Source organism: Trichoderma aggressivum, assembly GCF_033847375.1.
Source record: "Trichoderma aggressivum f. europaeum strain CBS 100526 chromosome Unknown scaffold_038, whole genome shotgun sequence".
Lineage (NCBI taxonomy): Eukaryota > Fungi > Ascomycota > Sordariomycetes > Hypocreales > Hypocreaceae > Trichoderma > Trichoderma aggressivum.
Window position 1 is genome coordinate 349,113 of NW_026946404.1, and position 21,336 is coordinate 370,448.

At 44.5% G+C, this 21,336-nt stretch overlaps 5 protein-coding genes across 5 annotated transcripts; 2 read left to right on the forward strand and 3 right to left on the reverse strand.

Moving 5' to 3' along the window:
- Positions 1 to 414: 414 nt before the first annotated feature.
- Positions 415 to 1,750, forward strand: Triagg1_8145 (uncharacterized protein; the record flags this gene model as incomplete). Its single annotated transcript, XM_062902959.1, has 4 exons — positions 415 to 979; positions 1,089 to 1,278; positions 1,329 to 1,605; positions 1,661 to 1,750. The coding sequence occupies 4 exons, from the start codon at positions 415 to 417 to the stop codon at positions 1,748 to 1,750; spliced, it is 1,122 nt and encodes a 373-aa protein (XP_062752990.1).
- A 122-nt stretch (positions 1,751 to 1,872) lies between these two features.
- Positions 1,873 to 2,487, reverse strand: Triagg1_8146 (CAZyme family CE3; the record flags this gene model as incomplete). Its single annotated transcript, XM_062902960.1, has 1 exon — positions 1,873 to 2,487. One exon carries the CDS (start codon positions 2,485 to 2,487, stop codon positions 1,873 to 1,875), a length of 615 nt encoding a protein of 204 aa, XP_062752991.1.
- A 1,685-nt stretch (positions 2,488 to 4,172) lies between these two features.
- Positions 4,173 to 6,113, reverse strand: Triagg1_8147 (CAZyme family AA3; the record flags this gene model as incomplete). The annotated part of the gene is made up of 2 exons (XM_062902961.1): positions 4,173 to 5,765; positions 5,889 to 6,113. The coding sequence occupies 2 exons, from the start codon at positions 6,111 to 6,113 to the stop codon at positions 4,173 to 4,175; spliced, it is 1,818 nt and encodes a 605-aa protein (XP_062752992.1).
- A 6,155-nt stretch (positions 6,114 to 12,268) lies between these two features.
- Triagg1_8148 (uncharacterized protein) lies at positions 12,269 to 12,841 on the forward strand (the record flags this gene model as incomplete). The annotated part of the gene is made up of 1 exon (XM_062902963.1): positions 12,269 to 12,841. The coding sequence occupies one exon, from the start codon at positions 12,269 to 12,271 to the stop codon at positions 12,839 to 12,841; it is 573 nt and encodes a 190-aa protein (XP_062752993.1).
- A 3,572-nt stretch (positions 12,842 to 16,413) lies between these two features.
- On the reverse strand, positions 16,414 to 17,359 carry Triagg1_8149 (uncharacterized protein; the record flags this gene model as incomplete). Its single annotated transcript, XM_062902964.1, has 3 exons — positions 16,414 to 16,674; positions 16,738 to 16,991; positions 17,062 to 17,359. The coding sequence occupies 3 exons, from the start codon at positions 17,357 to 17,359 to the stop codon at positions 16,414 to 16,416; spliced, it is 813 nt and encodes a 270-aa protein (XP_062752994.1).
- Positions 17,360 to 21,336: the final 3,977 nt, after the last annotated feature.

Here is a 21,336-nt window from a genome sequence, read left to right on the forward strand (position 1 = left end):
AGATGCGGAAACTCAACTTTGCTAATACCCATGGATGTTCCACTATTGCAAGGGCCGTTGTGGACGAGGGAATATTAGGGCATGCTTTTACTTTGGCGCGTATCTTGTTTCGACCGAAAGCTCGGTGGACGGGCTGAGGCATGACGTTAAACCACCCCACTTGTCCTTCTCACTGTACGAACTCGACTGAGCTGCCCTTGAGCTTCGTCCGTGGCATCGGAGATCGCTATATTCCAACATGCAATCGTTTTAAAACTACGCGGATACAAGAACCACTCGATTTCCCGTTCAGTCTCACATACCATCAACCCTTTTCAACATAACTTGCATCGATATTCCAGCTCCTAATCCTCAAATAGGCTCAAACCCAAGGCTCACAGTATGACAGGCCATTTTAACGTTACGCCAACTAATATGCCAGGCAAGCCTGAGCCTTTTACCATGCATGTCCCCGAAGAAAAATTGTCCGAGTTTCATGAGCTCCTGAAATTGTCAAAGGTCGGGCCTGCGACATGGTGGAATCGGCACAATGATCGCCGCTTTGGAGTGTCTCACGAGTGGCTAAGCCAGGCGAAAGAAATATGGCTTGAGACGTTTGACTGGCGCCAACAAGAGGCGAGGATCAATAAATTCCCCAACTTCAAGATCACTGTCGATGACCCGGAGTCTGGGGAAATTGAGATGCACTTTTTGGCTCTGTTTTCCTCGAAGATGGACGCCATACCGTTCATTTTTCTACATGGGTTCCCGGGTTCTGTTTTCGAGCTTTTACCCATGATGGAGCTGCTTCTCGACAAGTACACACCCGCAACTCTTCCATACCACGTCATTGTGCCATCGCTACCAAATTATGGACTATCTGGCAGTCCTAATAAGAACGTCGAGATGACTTTGGACCAGGCTGCACGCATCATGCACCAGTTGATGATTGACCTTGGGTTCGGCGAGGGATACGTTGCTCAGGGCGGTGATCTTGGCAGTATGTTGGCAAGGATTATGTCAATGAAATACAAAGAGTGTAAAGCTTTACACGGTAAGCCTTGCTTGAGAAGCACATGGGAAGAGGAGGTATATCTAACGGACTATAGTCAATATGCTAACACTGAATCCGGGAGAAACTGCACCTTCGTCCGATAGTGTGTCTGCTGAGGAGCTACAGGAAATGAAGCGAACCGAAACCTGGGCTCAAACTGGCTTGGCATTTGCACTTGAGCATGGAACCCGCCCTGCTACTGTTGGGCTGGCTATTGCTTCCAATCCGCTCTCTTTGCTCGCTTGGTGATTGGTTCCATTAATCAACTTTATACGTTTTGCTAACAGGATACTAGGATTGGCGAGAAGTTCCTCGAGTGGGTCGACCAACGAGAACCGCTGCCTCTCGATACCATATTGGCTATGACAAGCTTCTACTGGTTCACGGATACTTTTCCTCGCAGCCTATACCACGCACAGGTCCTACAAACGCTGCTCAAAGGAAATCCTATCCCGATATCGAAAGAAAAACCACTTGGGTATTCGCAATTCCCGCGTGATCTTGCTTTGCTTCCCAAAGCCTGGGCTTATCAACTTTACCCGAATTTAGTATTCTTTAAAGCACATGAGATGGTAAGATTTACAAAATCACTTGTATTTCACAGCGATCGCTTATCAACGTACATAGGGAGGGCATTTTGCAAGGCTGGAGCAACCAGTGTTATTCTTAGACGACATCGAGGACTTTTCCAAATGTATTCACAGTATCTTTAATTAGGTATTACGGATCTCTATAGGGAATTCTACGCTGTTATAAATCGACTGTTGAGTTGGGATACTTGGTCCATAAAGTAAACGGTTTGAGTTAGGTGCACCTAAATTATCTAAGTTTCTATCAAATTAGGAGATAAACCCTTTTGCCTTGGCTTCTAGAACACCGTTGTACCATATTTTGGCCATTTTATGATATCCCTGATCATTTGGATGGGTCCCATCGCTTATGTCGTTCTCTTTTGGCCCCAATTGACTGTGCATATCGACAAAGACGATCCTCTTTCCTTCGCTCTGCTTCAAGAGTGCTATGCCCTGAAATTGATCGTTGGCCCATCTTATGCGTGACTCAACCTCAGTGTCGAGGTTTAGTATCAGGTTAGATAGGATTACAGTTGAATTTGGAGCTACAGCCCAAATAACATCAAGCATATTGCCCATTCGCTTACCAATACGTCCAATATCGAAGCCCTGGATGCAGTCGTTGGAGCCTGCATTGATCGTAATAAGATTCGGCATGAGCTTTTGAACAGAGTTCTTGGCTTTGCTCTCTAGCTGGTCAATTCTAAAGCCCCGCCAACCCTCATGATCATTGTTGCTCATGGAACCAGCCCTTCGCGATCCAAGCATAGTAACATTATTTCCCTCCTCTATAAGCATATCCTGCAGATATTTTCTGTAGCCATTTTTATCAGAGGACTCAACTCCATATGTAATCGAGCCTCCAAGTGGCATCAGACGCATTGTGTGATTGGACGTATTGCTGCTAGGTGCTAATGAGAGTCAGATAACTGCCCTTGTTGTATTAGCTTAGAGAGCGAATGTCAGCAAAATATACCTTGATCAGAGCAATAAGCGCGAAATGGAGCTGGACGATATGCCATAGGCGATGCTATCCGACGGTGTATGATCGATAATCTGACCTTGGCGGAGGCTTGAATGCAATGCCTGTAGGATCTCATGTTGGAGCTGTTGGGGAGAAGACAGCGACGAAATCAACACTTTAAAAGCCCACTGTGTAAGAAAAAAAAAGAGACAAGAACAATTAGATTATCTTGGATAGCTTCTTCAAACGCAATAAGCGTAATTCCCCTCTCCCATAACGAACAACGGTTACCACAATGGCATCTTTAGAATGGATGTTGCTCGGACACCCTCCGGATCCAAATGCAACCCCCGCCGCGCCCTATTCATAACAACACTAATCGGCAAGTACCCCAGAGCACTACTCGGCAATTCACCACATCCTCTACTAGATGCGTTCCGCTCTGATTCATCAAGTCTATTTTAATATTGATGCGAACGAAATGAGGCTCCGATACGACGTTATGATTTTTGACATCACTATCTAGCGGGTTAATACATATCTTTGCCCGTCTTTCTGTGCTCAAGTGTGTTCGATGAACCGTCTCCAGTGAACCACCCGCTAAAATGATACTCAGGATACTATTGATGTATTTCGCAGTATTGAAGCTTTCTCAACCGTAGGGATTTGGCTAAATGCTCCCCCTGAGCTTAAAAAAACATGTCCGTGTTCAGTTTATAAGAGTTTAATACCGAGCAACAACTTATCATCTGCTTACTTGTAATCCTAGGCTCGACTTAGCGGTGTAAACTGTAGAAATGGCGGGAATAGCGCCCTTAGAGGCACTAAGAATTAGCTCTGGCTCATGGCTTGAGCCGTGGTTAATCTTATTGGATGCCCGCTGCTATACTGTCGCCACGCATTTTGAATGACCTCAAGAGTTCAAAGTATGCAGTAAGAAAGGGGCAGTTATCACTATGCCTAGAACCGAAATGAATGTAACTGGCGTATGTCGAGGCGGTCTACGCTGGTAGCTAGCCGTGCTGATAATTAAAGCCATCCACTGTCTCCAGTATCTCATTAATGGGAAAACGAGGCATAGGCTGTCTAAAGGCACATTGGAACGTCGCTAGCTGAGACGAATATCGGAGCTTTTTTTTTTTAACTTATAAGAAAGTAAAAGGCAGAAGAGCGATCTGAAGTCCGCAGTTGCGGGTACATCCATGAGCTGTGCTGGGGAATATTGTCGAAAACATGACATTCCGCGCGCAATTCTTTTTGTTTCAAATAGATCCTAGGTGGACGGAGTGGCCAGAGTATATAGCCAACCAATGAACTACAGCCCGCAGTGCGCTATCCAAAGTATTCTTTTACGAAGGGAAAATTTACATTCTCGGCATCGAAGCGAAATCGCATCATGGGCGCTATGGCAATGTGGCGGGCTCCATCCAGCCAACCCTAATAAGAGCAAATACCTTTGTCATGCTAATGAACCATTTATTCCGGTGTTCAAGGTGCCATGTTTTGACAGCTCTAAGCGTTGTGCAGGTGCGAAGGAGAAACAGAGGCTCGCTATGGATCAACGCAATAGTGTAATAGGAGGTACCACATATACTCTAAAAGTCTACTTCCGATCCTCCTTTATTAGATCTGCCGCTTTTTCTGCAACCGCATAAACGGTCGTCATGATATTACCTACTGGTATGAGCGGGAATACGCTGGCGTCAACAATTCTCAAGTTCCTAGTGCCATAAACCAAGAGGCGATTGTTGACCACGCCACCCTCGTCGCGTGGCAGCATGGGGCATGTTCCACATAGATGCATGTTGGAAATAACACGCTCCCCGACGATCTTCTTAGCTTTCTCAAGTGTACTTGGTATCGTTTCTGGAAGACGTTTGCCGTTTGGTTGAGCAAGAATAGTTGAGCCTAAAGGTTCAGTGGCCATAAGTTGCTCCGCAAACATTACACTTCTGCTCAAGATTTCCACATCTACCGGGTGTTTAAAATATCCCGGATCAATTGTAGGGGCGATACCAATGTTTTGCGAAGTAATATGGCAGGTGCCCCGTGAGAACGGGTGTCCGAGTGCATTAAGTATCGTGAAATAGTTCTCTGGCTTGGCTGGTGCAGTATAGTTCGAAAAGTTTGTAAGATCTTCAATGTCCGTGTTGATTTGGCATGGGAAAGTAACATATGATAAAGCGGGAGCGCCAGCTTCCATCAAGAGCTCTTTAAGTACCATGTTCCGATCTGATGAATCGGTCACGAATTCATCGAGTAAGGTTTTCTTGGATTCCGCGGATAAGAGACCATTCTCGTCAACAATGGGCAGATATGAAGTACTAGAAGCGTTGGTGCCTAGTGGACCATTTCCGTTGATACGGTATTGGGCGATAGCAGCACCAACAAGCTCCTGATCCCGAAACATATCGATCGATGGAATACCATCCTTCACTTCGTAGCTTTGACACACTTGAGCATGGTCTTGTAAATTCTCTCCAACTCCGGGAATATCGAGAATAACATCGATCTCCAATGCATCGAGTAACTTGCGTCCGCCAACGCCCGAAACTTCTAGAATTTGAGGTGATTGAATTGCGCCAGCAGCAAGAATAACTTCTCGCTGAGCTTTCACAGTGCTGATGGACCCGTCCTTTCCGCGTATGTGGATTCCCGTCGCAACAACGTCTGGCTCTTGGCCTAAAAAAATAATTTTTTGCACAATGGCCTCCGTGAGAACCGTCAAGTTTGATCTTTTTCTGGTCTGGGAATCATAATATGCTGAAGCTGCGTAGCTGCGTGTCTTAGTGGTTGGATCGATGCTTGCGGCATTCTGGAATGCGCCGGTTACGCTCCCTGATATCGGATCATTTGTCTCTTTTAAGCCCAATGACGTGTGTGCATCCATCCACGCAGTGTTGGTATTGCCAAACCCTTGACCGTAAGACATTTGGATAGGTCCATAGCCTGAAAGATTGTCATCTAGGCTCTTCATACGAGTGATTGCACGTATCTCGTCGGTTGGGGCATGTCTTGTGCCAAACTTCTGGTAATAGGGTGCGAGATCTTGGTATGACCATCCTGGGTTACCCAGTTTAAGCCACGCGTCGATTGATGCCGCTGTAGGATATACCGTATGCATGAAATTAATGGCTGAACTTCCACCAAGACCTTTGCCTCGAGCTAAGCTAAGAGCCCTGTTGTTTAGGCCGGGCTGTAAATACCGGGCACATAATCAGCATGTGTGTTTCCCAAAGCCGCAGATTGCACGGGCAACAGTCATAATTTAATTCATTATTGAGAAGTGACAAATTTGAAGTAGAAAGACATTAGGTACCTGAGGTGTCGAGATGAATTTCCAATCGTAGCTGTCGTTACCACATAGCAAAGCGAGGAATCCGGGAGTTGACACAAGTGGATCATCTCGATGATCTTTTCCGGCTTCAATGACCAGGACAGTGGCACGAAGGTCTTCACTCAGACGAGATGCTACAACCAAGCCAGCTGTGCCACCTCCAACGATAATGTAGTCGTATGCATCAAGCAAGTTTCCAGATGACATGTTGTCTTATTTAGATGACTCTGTCTCTCGCAAGAATTCTCAAGTATTTAGCTCGGATGGGTTGAAAGTGAAACCCTCATCGTGCATTGAAGTGGTCGGTTTGCTCTTATATAGTGTAGCACATTGCCTTGGTCTCTTCCAATTCTGCAATTAATACAAGATCATTTGATCAGAGCCCAATATTGGGCGTATTTTTGTGGATATAGGTGAGCAGTAGCAATACAATCAGACATATTAACTCAAATCAACACCATATCGCACCAGTGGCGTTATTACGCACGACGCTCAGACCAATGAAAGCCGCCAACATCATCTATGTAGTAGAGTACGTATTTACCACGAATGAACTTGGTGGAGATTCTCTGTTGCCTGACATAGTCATTGGCCAGGCTCTCGGTGATGCTGACGTAGGTAGTGACGAATTGCATTTTCACTACAGTAGCAACGCATCCAATAACTGCAGTAAATAAAGACCTATTTTGTTAGTGCCTGATATATGATGATATTCATATTGGCGAGGTATGTTCATCAAGGCTGGATTGAAGCTGCGAAATCCGAGCGAGACCCGAGGGCTGCTGATTTCAGCTGCAGGTGAACGACTAACTATGCCTGTAGGTAGCTTAGGGGATACACAGCTTGCAGAATAAGACAAATTAAAAGGAAGCATATTAGTAGGGTTAAACGATAACGGCGCTATTAATAGCTGTCTCAAAATCACACGGCGATTCTACTTTATTATTACGTACTTATATGCACGTAAGCTGAGATTAGCCACCCATAACGATGTATGCCCAACTTTCAAGTTTGTTCCTCCAAGCCCAAACGGTTTGCGAAGTCCATGCCATGCTTGCTTAAGCGAATATACATGAATGAAAGACAGACCTAAACTGGGCTCAGGTGTTACATCTGCACAAAGAGCTAATATCACTGTGATGGTGGGTAAGAGTAGGTCTTACCACATAAATTTACAGGGTTTATACCGACCTCTATCCTGGCTCTAGCGGGGCATATAAAACAAAAAGAATGAGATATGGCGCCAGTTTTTGGAGGTCGATATTCGATATTATGTGAAGAAAGACCTCAAATTGAGATACGGTGTGACAGCCTTGAAAACGGATGCAAGACCATTTGTGTCATTGGCTGATGGGATCTCACACTGCATCAACCATCAATCACTTAGACCTAGGCGGATGTTATCACAAACAGAATTATTGTGTTAGACAAGAGCGGGCATCCTAGTGAATTTCCGTGATGTTATTTGGAGGTAGGTTGTATTATAAATATGATGCCCTGATGGCTACTCTTTCACTCAACTATTTTCTTCCAGCTTGCACGAATACATATGTACTTCCTAGGATCAATATATTCTGAGCGACAATGTTATAAAGGAATCTGCTGCCAATCAATATATGCAATTGTGACCGAATTCAATACATTACAATTTCAATATGTTCCAAAGTCCAAGTGCAAAATAGGGATACAAAGAGCCTGGCCAAAGGGGCTACGTGCATAAGGGTGAGTGTTCAGGGAAGTTGATATGATGTCTTGGGAGATAAATAAGCTTGATAAAAACATGATCAGTATCTGGAAGCCAGCTGCCACGGCTGAATTCATGATTCTGTGCTGGTCTCGATGGAGGCTTTAAAGTATCCGTACCTAAAACATGAACGGTAAACAAGTGGGTAGAGTTCACTATTTGCATTATTTGTATACATTATGTTTTCAAGGGGGCATAAAACTAACAAATGCTGCAATTAAAATAATTTAACCACCTGCCTAACTATTTTGTAGGCTTACACTTTTAACTACCGTTTATACCAAGTATCTATAAACCATGCATCTCAGAAGTTCGACATGTCACAGATTAAGGTTGTAATCCGTGTTTTGATTTACGAAAGGCAATTTATGATAGGCTATAAGTCGCTTCGTATTTTCTAGCACCTGTCAATTGTAAAGTAATTCAGATGACAACTGTCCATAATTGTATGTATGAGCGGATCCTTTAGCCAGAATCAGCAGGTGTATTGTAAATGAGAAAGTGTTCGTGGATCTACTCGTATTGATAGCTAACGTAAGATTGGATAATCCCTCCACCGCCAGTTGAAGAAGTTGACAAGGCAAAAAATACCCATAAACTAAGATATAAATAAGGTTGTCAAGACTCACCACGAAACTCACAACTCGGCAAGCAAAATCGCTACTCGTTTATTCACCCTTCAATTTTTCGAGAGACCTTTGACGCCATAGTTCATATATCATAATGCGTCCTTTTGTTGTACTCGCAATTGCCGTCCTGCAGGCCGCAGGTGTCTTCGCAGAGACAATCCCACCTGGCTGTTTCGGCAATTGCAACAATCACATTATTGGCTGTTGTATTGGTGATGCCTTTAATTGCCAAATTCTTGCTAATTGCTTCTCCAATTCCATCTCAAATCAGTGTGATAATCCCTCGGATGCTTGTTCACACGTAAGTGTTCCTGAATCTACAGAGTTCGCGATATGACTAACGGTCTGAAGTACTGCAATTCCGGTGCAGCCGCATGCCTTGCTGCCAATTAGAAAGGGTGACAGAAGCAAGATCGAATATAAGACTAGTTATACTGCTCTTATACCCGCTCTTGTAAACATCTACTCTGCCTTGGGAAACCTATTGGAGGAGATTTTACGTATAGCATGTTTCATACATTCTTGTACACTGGAATGCAATAAACTTACATAAATCCTGTGGCACCGTAGAGGTACTATGAACCGGTTGATCAGTGATTCCATGATCATACAAACTTCCAACACTCCTGGGTATAAAATCCCAGGACTGTGATGCGAACATTCATGGTGAATACAAGCGAGAGAAATGAGTAAGATGTGATATGGAAAACGGCTTATAGCTCGAATTATTCTTCAATAACTAGTACTGCTGTGTTAGCTCAATAGTTTCCGGACATTGGTGGAAGATACAAGACCTATACTCCCCCGTTTCCTCCGTCTCAAACACACACTCCCAACAGCCTGATACATGTCTTTAGATTAACACAATTGTATTGCATTTGCTTTGTAAATATGGCATGTAGCTAATGCTGGACCTGAAAATGCGAGCTCTTAATGAAGTTGGAATAATGTACTTTTGTGTCACTAGGTTACTACTTATGTGTAAATAATAAAACAGACAACTAATCAACCAAAATATACTATGTTTGCCTTTTATTCCTTTCATTCAGTTTCACCTTTTTTCTTCTTCTCCTAACATGTTGCTGTTATTAAGTTGTCCCGAATGATGTATTTTCAGAAATACCTTGTCAATAAGTTTCTTGGCTGCCTTTTCGTTGAAAGACAGTATATTTCTGTCATCAAAAGTTCCTTTCCTCTATTCATTATTCATATGTGAAAGATATATAGAGGGTGTTATTTTACGTCAGGTGATGTTATCCAACGCATGAACCACAATCGAGACAGGTTAATAACATGTAAAACTTAGACTAAGTGACGTCAGAAAACACCTAATTACTTTACTCACTGGCGATGATAAATCATTCAGCATAAGTAAAAGCTATATTGACGGTATCACCCTTATAAGAGCGATATAGAGAACTTTTATTTCATATAGAGACCGACTAGTAGCAGCCAAAATTAGAATTGACCGTTAACTATTATGTTCATTGTTGAATTCAGCACTCTTTCATCGTGGTTGGTCGCCTATTCCACACTCCGAGCGCCCCCGTACGGTCACGCTGCTCTAACGTCATTGTGTTCCAATGCCCGAGACATTGACCAGAGGGTGCGACCATACGCAAGAGATGGCGCAACATGGCCATTGATCTAGCGATAATGCCTAGGTCGCACTCAAGGACTGTCAACATGATAATCTTGGCGATAATACCTGTATCACAGGGCCAACCTTTTCATATTTTTATTAATTCCTTCCGTTACCCTCCGTAAGGAACGATTCATCATACAATATCTTTCATTCATCGCAGTTTAAGCACATATATACCTGATACGAAGGATGGTAACCGCCGAGGCTAAAACACCCAGAGACTAAATGCTCATTGTTACAATCTTCAGCTTCCTTGGTAGCTGCACATGGCGGAGCAGAAAACTGGACACCATTGAAGTGCTGATATCAGTAAAGATATTGGCAACCGAAACGAAGTAGGACACATTGAGAATGACTCTCTAACTTGACGTATCATATCTCCCCCATGCCGCTGACACGGGTTTACACTGGAAGATTGTTACAGACTAGGAAATCTACCAGACAATTCATCCTAGAGCGAATATAACCCATAGAATGCGCATGTAACCTTTATTTAGTCCCTTAGCTAGCCGAAAGATGGTCTGGACGATGTTCGATTTATCGAGTGCACCATCCAATACATACAGGGACGACCAAATAATCGTCCACAAGCCCATATGGAACATCATGCCGACCGTAATAACATCGTTGTACGAAACCATAGTGCTATATGAAAGAACCATAACGGCAATACTGTGTTCGAGATTGGCAGTTTGTGAAGTAAAGCCGACTGCTGTTAGCGAACTCAGAGTTGTCTAGCGGGTAGAACGTTGCACCACATACCCAGCCCGCTAGCATTAGCCAATCCTCGACGGAAAACAGCTGAGCGAGACACGAACATAGAACCGCAAGAGCATAACGAACACATAAATGACAGTGAAGATGATACTTACATTCATCAACGCGAGCGCCAGGCCTTCGGGTTGTGTAGGCTCATACACAGTGGTTGTCAGATCTTTAGCCATGGTTGGAATACCGCCAGTGGACCTGCGGTTTTTGTTTCTCACTTTGCGTCTTCTGGACACAAAATAAATGGCTAAAACTGACGGGGAAACGAGTTTACGAATATGACAAAGAAATACAAGTATGTCGACATCAAGCGTTGTGAAAGGGGTTTGCTTCCCAGGGCAACCAGGGCCACCAGACATCTGTTTCGAAGTCTTCAGTGTCTTGTCCAGGGAGGTAAATTTCTGACACGGGCCGTGAATATCTACCCCGCATGATGTGATAGTGGACAAGTGGACAAGTGGACAAGTAACGCAAAGGTCGGTCATAGTAGCACCGCGTCCCAGAAAGATGATGTAATGTTTCTTCCCCTTCTCTCTCTTTTTCTTTTTCTTTACAAATCCCAATTATATATCTCCGGTAGTTATTCAGCATCAAACAATGATTTATATAACCAAATACACGAGTGCGTAAATTGATCATAGCTAACGCTAGTTCCTCGTTAGTTACTGCGGCACTTTGGTACATGATGTCTACCAGAAAGCGGGTTCAAAATCGGGCGATTTAGATTGACCCCACTCCATAGTTCGCCGTTCGCTTCTGGCAACAAGGCAACCAGGCTTGAAGGTTAGAAGCTGCATAGGCTGGGAGTCCAACAAAATACACCGACGTTCTAAGAAACATCAAGTTAACTCAATTGATCCCTCCTCTTCATGAGTAGCACTAAGGAGGTTATTGAGAGAGATGTAGAATGAAAAAGGTTTAGTCCCTATGCTCGGTACTCAGGGTGGGTTGATGACAAGTCGAGTAGCCCTGGAAGTGGCTGTTGCAGATTTGGCGCCGCTTGGCAAGCGAGAGGAAAGTGAAAAAATGAACCTGTGTCAATGTTTGATGTAATTCGTTTCAGTGCGTGGAATCCCACCTGCGAGTAGTACATACTGCGTATCACCACCACCAAGCGTATGCCATCATTTCTTTGCTTGCTTTGCTTGTCTGATTTTTGCTTTACACCGCTATTTTGAGCGTCGAAATAGTCTTTGTGGAGTTTCGTTACGCTGTTGGACGTGATACAGAGGAGTAGAATCCGCCTCTGCTAACGAGACGCTGTCTGCATTGATAGCTACATTGCACACAAGGGCTAACAACCCTGCTGGAAACGAAGTTGATAATAAATACTACTACTTATATGAGCAGGATGAAGTTACGGAGTACAATGTAGATATCGATGAGTTCTGAGGGGTAATCAATAGATGCGTTGGCTATATAAGACGCAAGAGCCCCGCTGCTTTTCAGAATTGAAAATCAGTGCACTTCATATCTACTGTGTCTATGTTCCTTCTATGGTCATTCGGCTCTCGGTCTATGAACTCTATCCTTTCTTCAAAAATTATTAAGCGCACAGAAAGAACACAACGAAAAGATGTCATATACCGCAAGCGAAAAATTCATGTGCACGTCATGGGATGAAGTCGTACGAGCTCCTGGCCGGCCCCAGCTTCCTGAGTACCTAATGGATGGTAAGCGATGTAATGAGGCGCTGGACCGCTATTATGCGGAGCGTAACCCGAGATTCCGCACACTCCTTCACGGCGATACCCACACCGGTAACGTCTACTTTACGTCTAGCGGACGCATCGGTTTCCTTGACTGGTCAGCCTTCCACTTTGGATCCTGCTTCCATGATGTTGTCTATCACATGACAGCCATGCTAAGTGTTGAAGATCGCCGCTCACATGAAATGGAGATCCTGGATCACTACCTCGATGCGCTGCACCGCCTTGGTGGTCACAAGTTTGACCGTCACAATGACCCCGAAGTCATGATCGAATTCCGGCGCTCGTTCATGACCAACGTCATCTGGCTCATCTGTCCCGACGGTTTGCAGAGCAAAGAGCGCGTGGCGGCCTTGTGTGAGCGCACTGTTGCGACTTACGACGACCATAAGGTCCTCGATGTCATTCTTAGCCAGCCCAGGCCGGCAACATCAGAATGATATCAAGGAAACCGCTTTCCTGTCAATGGTGTATATTTTAGAAGTATGAGCAGCGAATGTATTATAGAAAATTAGTCGGCGACTATGTATACTTATTCACCTTCCATGTCTTATTCTCTAGCCTATCGAATGAGGCGTTACCACAGTTCATATCTAGCTGATACGGACCTTATCTGCTCCAAATCCATCCAGTAGATTGCGACGGAGGACCACTTAAACAACTGTTATAGAAGCCTTATTGTTGAGCTTACCTTGGCGAACTTAATTTACCTTGATGTAATGTGGTGCAGTGAGGCTAATTGTAGCCTTGGTATGATCTAGATAGCATTTTCGTATCTGAAAGGCTAGAAGAACGTTTACCATAGTAATGTATACCATTCAAAGTCATATAGTTAGAAACTCGCATTGCAAAAGTCTCCTATTTTAATACGATAGCAAGCTTCAGCGAGAGGGAATAAGCCAACTTAATTCCGACGAGTACTTTGGGCTTCTTTTCATTATGGATGACCAGAATTATCAGGCTTTGTACCTAGGAACCTACCCGAGGCGACCCCCAAGTACCAGGTAAGTCCAGTGAACAAGTACGAACTTCAAGATCTTGGTGTTGTTGCAGGGTATCCCTGACCAATCTGTCTGTGAATCTCGTAGATTGTGTATATATAAGAGGTCCTGCCCGCGACGTTTTGATAGACAATGAAGACCTTTCACCCATACATTATTAGACCCAACTACACATCTCAGCGCGTGGAACAGACAACTATCGAACTATAACAACGCTCCCACTATCATCACAAGTGTCCCTATCTCACCAACCTCGGCCCTCCATTCTTCCCACTCTAGCGAACTCAGTTTACTTGGTTTAACACAGTCGTCAACTAACAGTAGCTTTGTCAACACTCCAGTTTGAGAGAGCGCGTGGACCTTTCGCTCCTTGGTGCAGAGTACAAATTCTGTTCGCCATTCCTCAATGTTATTTGCATTCCACAAAGTTGCATTGTTTGCGAGAGGTACAAGAATGAAACCGCAATTCGGATAGGAAGAAGCCTCAGTGGATATCTCGATCAAAATATTAAGGATCTGAAAAATAAGCACCGTCCTACCCAGTTGATCAGTATGAACTGAGTAGCGACAATCGTTGACAACCGTACTCACCGTCTCCTTGATTCGTTGTAGACCCAATCCGTCCAGGTTACGTCGGGGCCATCGGGGAGGTTCATCTTGGGGATCCCACCAGCCGATAATGCTAGTGCATTGAATACATGCTTCCGTGGTTATCAGAGTAGAGCGCATATTATACGGCGGGAAGATTTGGTTTGCAGCTCGCTTACATTCACTGTGGTGAGAAGGGCGGCTTCGAAGCCGAACCCTAAGCCGTCATTGCTCAATGGCTGTTCTTGGAGGCGCAGCAAACAGTAGACGAGCAGAGATTGGAAAGCAGCCAGGAGTTCCCATTTGTCGAATTCCGCATGCTACCAAGAGTTAATCGCTGGTTCAAATAACAAGAACTGAACTAGTACATACTTTGAAAAATATATTTTCTTGTTCGAGCTTGATCAGCCTCCATACAAGATTCCTGTTTAAATCGGTTCGACTCTTGAATAAATGGACTAGGCCCATGCACGTAAGTAGCGACTGCTCATTAAGAAATGTCAGTAAAAGGAGCTACCGCCCAGAGAGGTGTCTGAGGAGGCTCAGAGCGGACTATGATGATTATATTTTCAAGCTGGAGCCGTCTGACGAGGAAAAGCATTAACTCACCTGTTGTGGCGGCCCTACCCCAGTCCCAATCCAATTTGATTGTAAAGGGCTAATAAACGGAGGCAGCGCAGTCTTTTGGAGCATCATAAAAGGATACGACCGCAATATCCGCATCGCCAACGACACCAGGGGACCTTTTGGCCTAGAAAAAATTCGATGTTCAAAGAGCGAAGGGCCAGATAAGTCCTCCAGTGCCAAGGGAGATACACTATTTTCCCACGCAATGTGTTCTTCATTAAATGGATAAGGTAGACAATGGGTGCTCTGGTGACCAAGTGGAATCTCAAGCTCAAACATATCGGAATCTCTGAGGATAGTATTCCAACTCTCTTCAGTTGACCATCCAAAGTGGGCTGTAGAGTCAGGAGAGGCTTGTGGAAATGTGCTATCTTCCAAGTTTATAGATCGATTGGATACTGTGGAGAGCGTCAGAGATGCTGCACTCCCATGAAGTTCCGACTTCTCTCTCTCTTTGCCGGAGTTAACTGCGATAGCGGCAACATCGCATTCCATACTCCGCTCATGGCAGCGAACGCAGGGTTCGGAAGCAGTATTATTAGGCACGATGCAACGAGTTTTTGCCTGAACGCATGCGGCGCAAGATCGCTTGCGAGATATGTTCGTGTCAGGAAGTTTGGAGCGACAGTAGTAGTAGTGCCGCTTGCATGAGGATTCTGGCAGATAGATATCAATAGGTGTCGGAAATAAGGGACTGCTGCTAGGTTCTTTTCTATGAGTTTTCAGATATTCTCATACCTTGAGCAAATGTTTTCTTGCATAGCGGACAATGACGGCTTGCTTCGTGGGTACTGGAAGGTCTGCGCTTTTGCTCGTTGTACATTTTGATCATTACCGATGGTTCAGTTCACAATCGAGAGATGAAATTCGTCTGGCTCATCTATTCTGCTTGAATTCCGGGGCGTGAGTTGCCCCCTAAAGTCCATTTTCACGGAGTTCCGTGCAATAATTGGCTTATTAATTTTCTTCCATTTGTCAGGCACGGCAAGATTCATCGTTTGCCACATACGGAGTAGTGTCCTTGGTTTCAGTGCTAGCGGGATCAGCAGCCCCTGATAGCACCGTATTGTAATGTGGGCTTTAGACATGTTGGAAGAATTGCGATAATCGTCTACGCAGGGCTTGACGAGTGGGCTCCAAGCTCTCCTTGTCGCTGATGTCAACTACTACATATCAGATGGGCCGTTAAATCATCAGTTTCAACTAAATTACGAGCATTCGCATTGTTTCAAAGTTCTCGTCGTCCAGGTACCTTGTCCAGAACCCTACTATTCAACTAAATTGACGCATCTTTCCAAACCCCACCTCTTGCTTTTCGCATAGACCTAAATAAGAAAAGTGACAAGCCATTGAAAGGCCGTCAAACCGAAATTCTTACAGCGGTCAATGGTCTTTTGTTTTCCACCTCCGCAGCCTCGAACGTATAGAAAATAGGTCTCCTTCCTACATGAATACCCCTAATCTGCAATCACGGCCACCGATGCACAGCGAGGGGTGACGGTGTTCGAAACGGACAGTCTCAGGAGCCGGATGCTTGGTAGAGATCCGCTTATCACGACTCTATTGAAAGGAGCCACCTCATTTGCATAAACGCCTAGCAGTCAAGAAAGCTGCATTGCTGGCGGATAGTCGGCACTACTTCATCACATAGAAAGGCGAGCGAGGCGAAAGAGTGCCTGGTTCCGGCACAAAAGCAAAATCTATCGCGAGCTACTCTCCGCCCCATTATTTTAAATTCACTGTATAATAGTAGCGTATGGCTTGCATATACCATGGCCAAGCCTTAACACTCTTAATCACATAGTTCCGGTGACTCCACCGCTGACCGAAATCCATTGTGCGGTAAGCCAGCGGCTCTTCTCAGAGACTAGCAGTAACGCAGCATCGGCCATATCATTGACTGTCCCAAGTCGCGCCTCAGCTCGCGTCTGTGCCATCAGCCCAATCTGTAACTCAGACGCGGATCCGTCGGATGTAGTCAAGACGCCTTTCGCCAAGTCCGTCATCATTGGTCCCGGGGCAAGACTATTGACGGTGATTCCATGGTTGCGGCCAAGCTAGTACTTGCTATTAGAGAAAGGTTGTCCCGTGAAAATAAGCGGCTTGGTACGGGAGCTCACCTGACCAGCCCAGGACGCCGTAAGGCTATCCTGCGCAGCTTTTGCCGCGGCATAGACTGCGCTGAGTTCAGGACCGAGTTTTGAGACGATGGAGCCAACGTTGATAATACGCCCTCCTCTGGGCATTTTGCCTATTCCAATGACAGCTTGTGTCAGGTAAATGGTGGCAAAGACATTGATCCCGAATTCGGTTTCCAGTATCGCTGGCGTTGCCTCTGTAAGATTCGTTGGGGTTCCGTAGCCAGCATTATTCACTGGATCACAGCAAATTATAAGCCACCTTCGAGTCTCTTTGAAAATTTTCAGGTTGTTGCAAGTACGTACCGAGAATGTCAATATGGTCAGCGTTAAGTCCTTCCAGAGTCTCTTGGACTATCTTCGTCGAAGTGCTAGCTTTTTCCAGCGATCCTTGTACGACGGTTGTTGTGGTTCCGAATTCCCGACTAATGTCGGCTGCCACTTTCTCAGCCCTCGCTTTCGAGCCCTCTGAGACATAGTGAATTGCAACAGCTGCACCGTTTCGGGCAAAAGCTCTAGCGATGGCAGCCCCGATGCCAGTTTCTCTGCCCGATCCAGTGATCAAGGCAGTCTTTCCTGCAAGCGAGAGAGTTTCCGCGGCCATGTTTTGTCGAATCGAGAGAAATGATGTTGACACTGAGTGCATATGATCAACTTGGAGAGGTTTCTACTTGATCTTTATAATTTTTCAAACAGTTGTCAATACTGAACTCTGTATAGCTATGACGTGGAATATATGCTTACCAATTGCCAATACTATTCACGGCTTTCCGTGAACATTGGGGTTCGCCTATTCACACCCCACATGGCGACTGCACTCATTGCTTGCTATTCAAACTCTACTGGGTTAAGTGTCGGAAACATTGAACTATTGCAAACATATATGCTAACTACATATTAAAGCCTTTGGTGGATTCTACGAATAAGTGGTGTATTGCCATAATACTACGTCGCGCATCCCGCTTACTCTTTGAATGGGGAGAATGTTTACTACAACTTTCTTGGATACCTTGCCACTTACTAAGAGGATTACAAGGAAGCCGATAATTGACCTCCGTAGATACATGGAGGAAATTTCCAAGTCGATTTTATATAGTAAATAAATAATTTCATTGTGTAGCCAGTAATAGTATTAAAAGAATTTTTATATTCCAATTTAATTATATTGTAAAAAGTTATACCAGTTCCGCCTACCCTTGTAGGCCCATTGTCGCAACCATAAGAGCCAGAGTTGTAACATCGACTCCTTTCCATCCTTGCCACTGTCGAATACTCAAAGCAAGAGTTCAACGCAACTTAACTTTAAAAATCTTGGGGCAACAGCGATAGGTAGTATAGATTGGTCCAGCACTTTTCCTGCATGTTACTTTGAAATATAAATTCCTTACACTCCAGATATGAGTATACCCGCGTCACCCAACCCTGCGCATCGTCTTCATAGCGGACGTAGCCATTATTTGTTCCAGAACTTACGCTGATACAGTGGTGTGTAACCCCTTCGGCGCTTGGATATGGACATCTATTACTACGGCTAAAACCCCATCCAAGATAGAGTTGGTCTTTGCCAGAAGCTCGGCGTATCTTCCTCTTGCTCTCGTAATCTTCACCCCATAGGGTGCTGGCGCGCGACATATGTACCCATTGAGGGGGATGGGTTCCATAGCGGTCGCTGATGATCCAAGAATCGTTGCCAAGCAGATTATACGATTCGAAGGCGTGGTCTTGAGTGATATCGATATCATGAGGCGGGTATGGTGCTGAATCGAGAAGAGAAAAGTCAAGGGTGGTGCAATTGCTGCTCGGACCTAAGATCTCTAACCCATGGACAAGCGAGATAACGAGAGCTACCACTCCACTATTCCTGAGAGCGCTGAGCGCCATTTTGCAGGGCTGTTCGATATTAATATAACTCCACCACAGAATTCGAATTTGTAGGATTAAATTACCTAAGGGTAGTAGTCTATTTGATGTTCTAGCGATAAATGGTTCGTCTAACTTACAAGTAAATTATGGTTGGCTTGAATGTATAAAAATATAGAGTTAATGGTCTTACTTTGCGGATTCCCCCTTCTTGCTGTAGCTAAGAGAGAAAAGGTCAAAACTGATGAAGGTGTCTGACTCACAAGATAGGTAAAATCACGATATATATATCCATTCCGTAAGATAGAAGCGGCTGTAGTAGCCCTGCGCTGCTTGCCTTGACCTTTTGGCCTAGATAGGACTATAGCTGTAAATAGCTAGGGTCTTGAATAGCACAAACAAACAAACAAGGAGGACCAGATCGCCCTACAAGGACGTAGTCCGATAGTGATGATGGATGACCCGACTCTTCGGAGGCATGAGTTAATTTCTCGAAACTAGGTACTGATGGCGATGACAGATGACCCGAATCTTCGGAAGCATGAGCTAATTTATCGGAACTAATAAGTTGACTTCTTGAGAGTTATGAGCTAGGATTGTGGAAACTGCAGGTTATACTTTCTTTGTAGCAGAGGCTGGGGCGTGGACTTCCTCTGACCTAGCTGTTGCAGCTTTGCGTAACCTCTTGATACTAAATATAACCTCCATTACCGCAATACATTCTTTGTAGTTGTCCCCATTCTCTGGCAATACCACTAAGCGCCGCGTTGAAGTATTGGTATTAGTTGTAGATACTAATCCACCGGGTCATAAGTGTTACTCTTAATTTAATCATGGAGGAGGTTTTAGGTAGCTTGTTGAAACTCCTTTTCAAAGGCCCTTTAGGAAACTTCCTAGATTCCATGTAATGCCCGTATACGTAAAGAATTGAGTGGTTTAATGGGCTAGAGGATGGTTTTCTCTCACTCCAAATGCATCTTCCACCTGCGGTTGGAGCTTGCCCAATAAATGTCTTCCGCTGCCACGTTGCGCACAGTAAGAGATGTCGCTCTTCGAGAAGAGGACATTTCCCTTGCGGTCACGATATAATATATACGTAACATGTTTTGTTGGAGTTTGTTGTCCCGAAGAGCATCAATCATGCACAATTTATGTCGGTTGGAATCTACCTGTGAACTATAATAGCCTATCATGCCGTTACATAAACATTCCGTGATACCACTGAATACACATCCAGATAGATATTCAGACGCCTTATGTATTGCTGTGAGCGGCTGGCTTTAGTGTTTTTGAAACTTGGAATATGTTATTCAACACAATTACAGGCCGCTTGTTGGTTATCGACCTTCTGCATGAACTGTCCGAGTTCTACTCCAAGTTCTTTTCTAAAGCTTCCGTATGTTAACAAATTCCTGACAAAAGGCCGTTCAAAGGAAAAGGGCAGCTGTGATATCAGCGGTCTCACCAAGAGTCTTCAAAGATAATTGTGTTGTTATACTCTAAACGGATAGGTCAGCAAGATAATAGAGTTGCTGACTACAAGATAATAAGCATACCAAATGCATCTCTTCTTAACTTAGAGATATTGGCTTCTCAAAGAGCGTCTCACGAAAATCCAAAAGCTCTAAGGTACGTTATTCCTCTCCACATTTACAGTCTTGGTCGTATAGAATTATCTTGTTTGCACCAAACGGGTTGCATATTACCAAAACGAAAGTGTCTCTACTATGGCTACAATAACCTCATTCTTTAACCCCGATGTGAACGTTGTCTTTTGGAAGACGCTTGTATTTTCCAAAGAATTATGGCCATTCTACAATAGTTCCCCAGAATCCTCTGATGACCTTATATATCGGCAGATCTGTATTGCCACTAGTGAGAGACTTGTGCGGGGACATTTTGGATATTTTAATCAGCAAATGGAGAATAAAGCTAGCGCGGCAGTAAGGCGGTAGAGCAGCCATTAACCAAGTCAGAGACGCTCCTCTGATGCATAGGTACCTAGATTAGCCGTAGCTGGCGCTTCTATAGCTCTACTTTGCGGCATCTGGACAGTGGCTTGCGGTCCTCCTTCTCCAGGTCGAAAAGCCCAACGACAATATTACTGTGGTTCTCAGTAGGATGGTCATATAATGGGATGATCAAAGTAAGGATCAAATGAGTAGCTATAGGATAATGGATAGCCATGTAGATCAAGAAAGTATTACATTGCGTTCAGGTCAGAAACGACCGTTCGCGTATGAGATCTTACCCCAGAAGCCATTTTACTCCACAAAAGCTTTCCATAGCAAAACACCAATAAACGTGTCTTGATAGTACGTCCAGCTGATTGACAAAAGGAAATTATCAATTCCGTTCAGTTACTAAATATAAGCACTTCTGGATGATGTTGGATTGGATCTTGAGCGGTTTCCCCTAAAGCGTTACTGTGGCTGATCAGAGGGTGAAACCTTATCGCCACATTTACATAAGAGGCCAGTCGTTTGCTCGGATCTTGTTGGAAATATACACGGGCATAGCACCGTAGGGCTGTAACTTGCGTCATTCTCACAAGCTGACATCTCTTCAAGCTATCCCATAACCTTTGCTGACTATGGGCATGTCATCATTGCTGACAGTAAGAGAAGAATCACCAACGCTGAACTTTGTTGTAAACAAGGTTTCGTGATGACACTGTGATGTCTGACGTGGATACCGTTAACGGACTCTAGTCTGCATCAG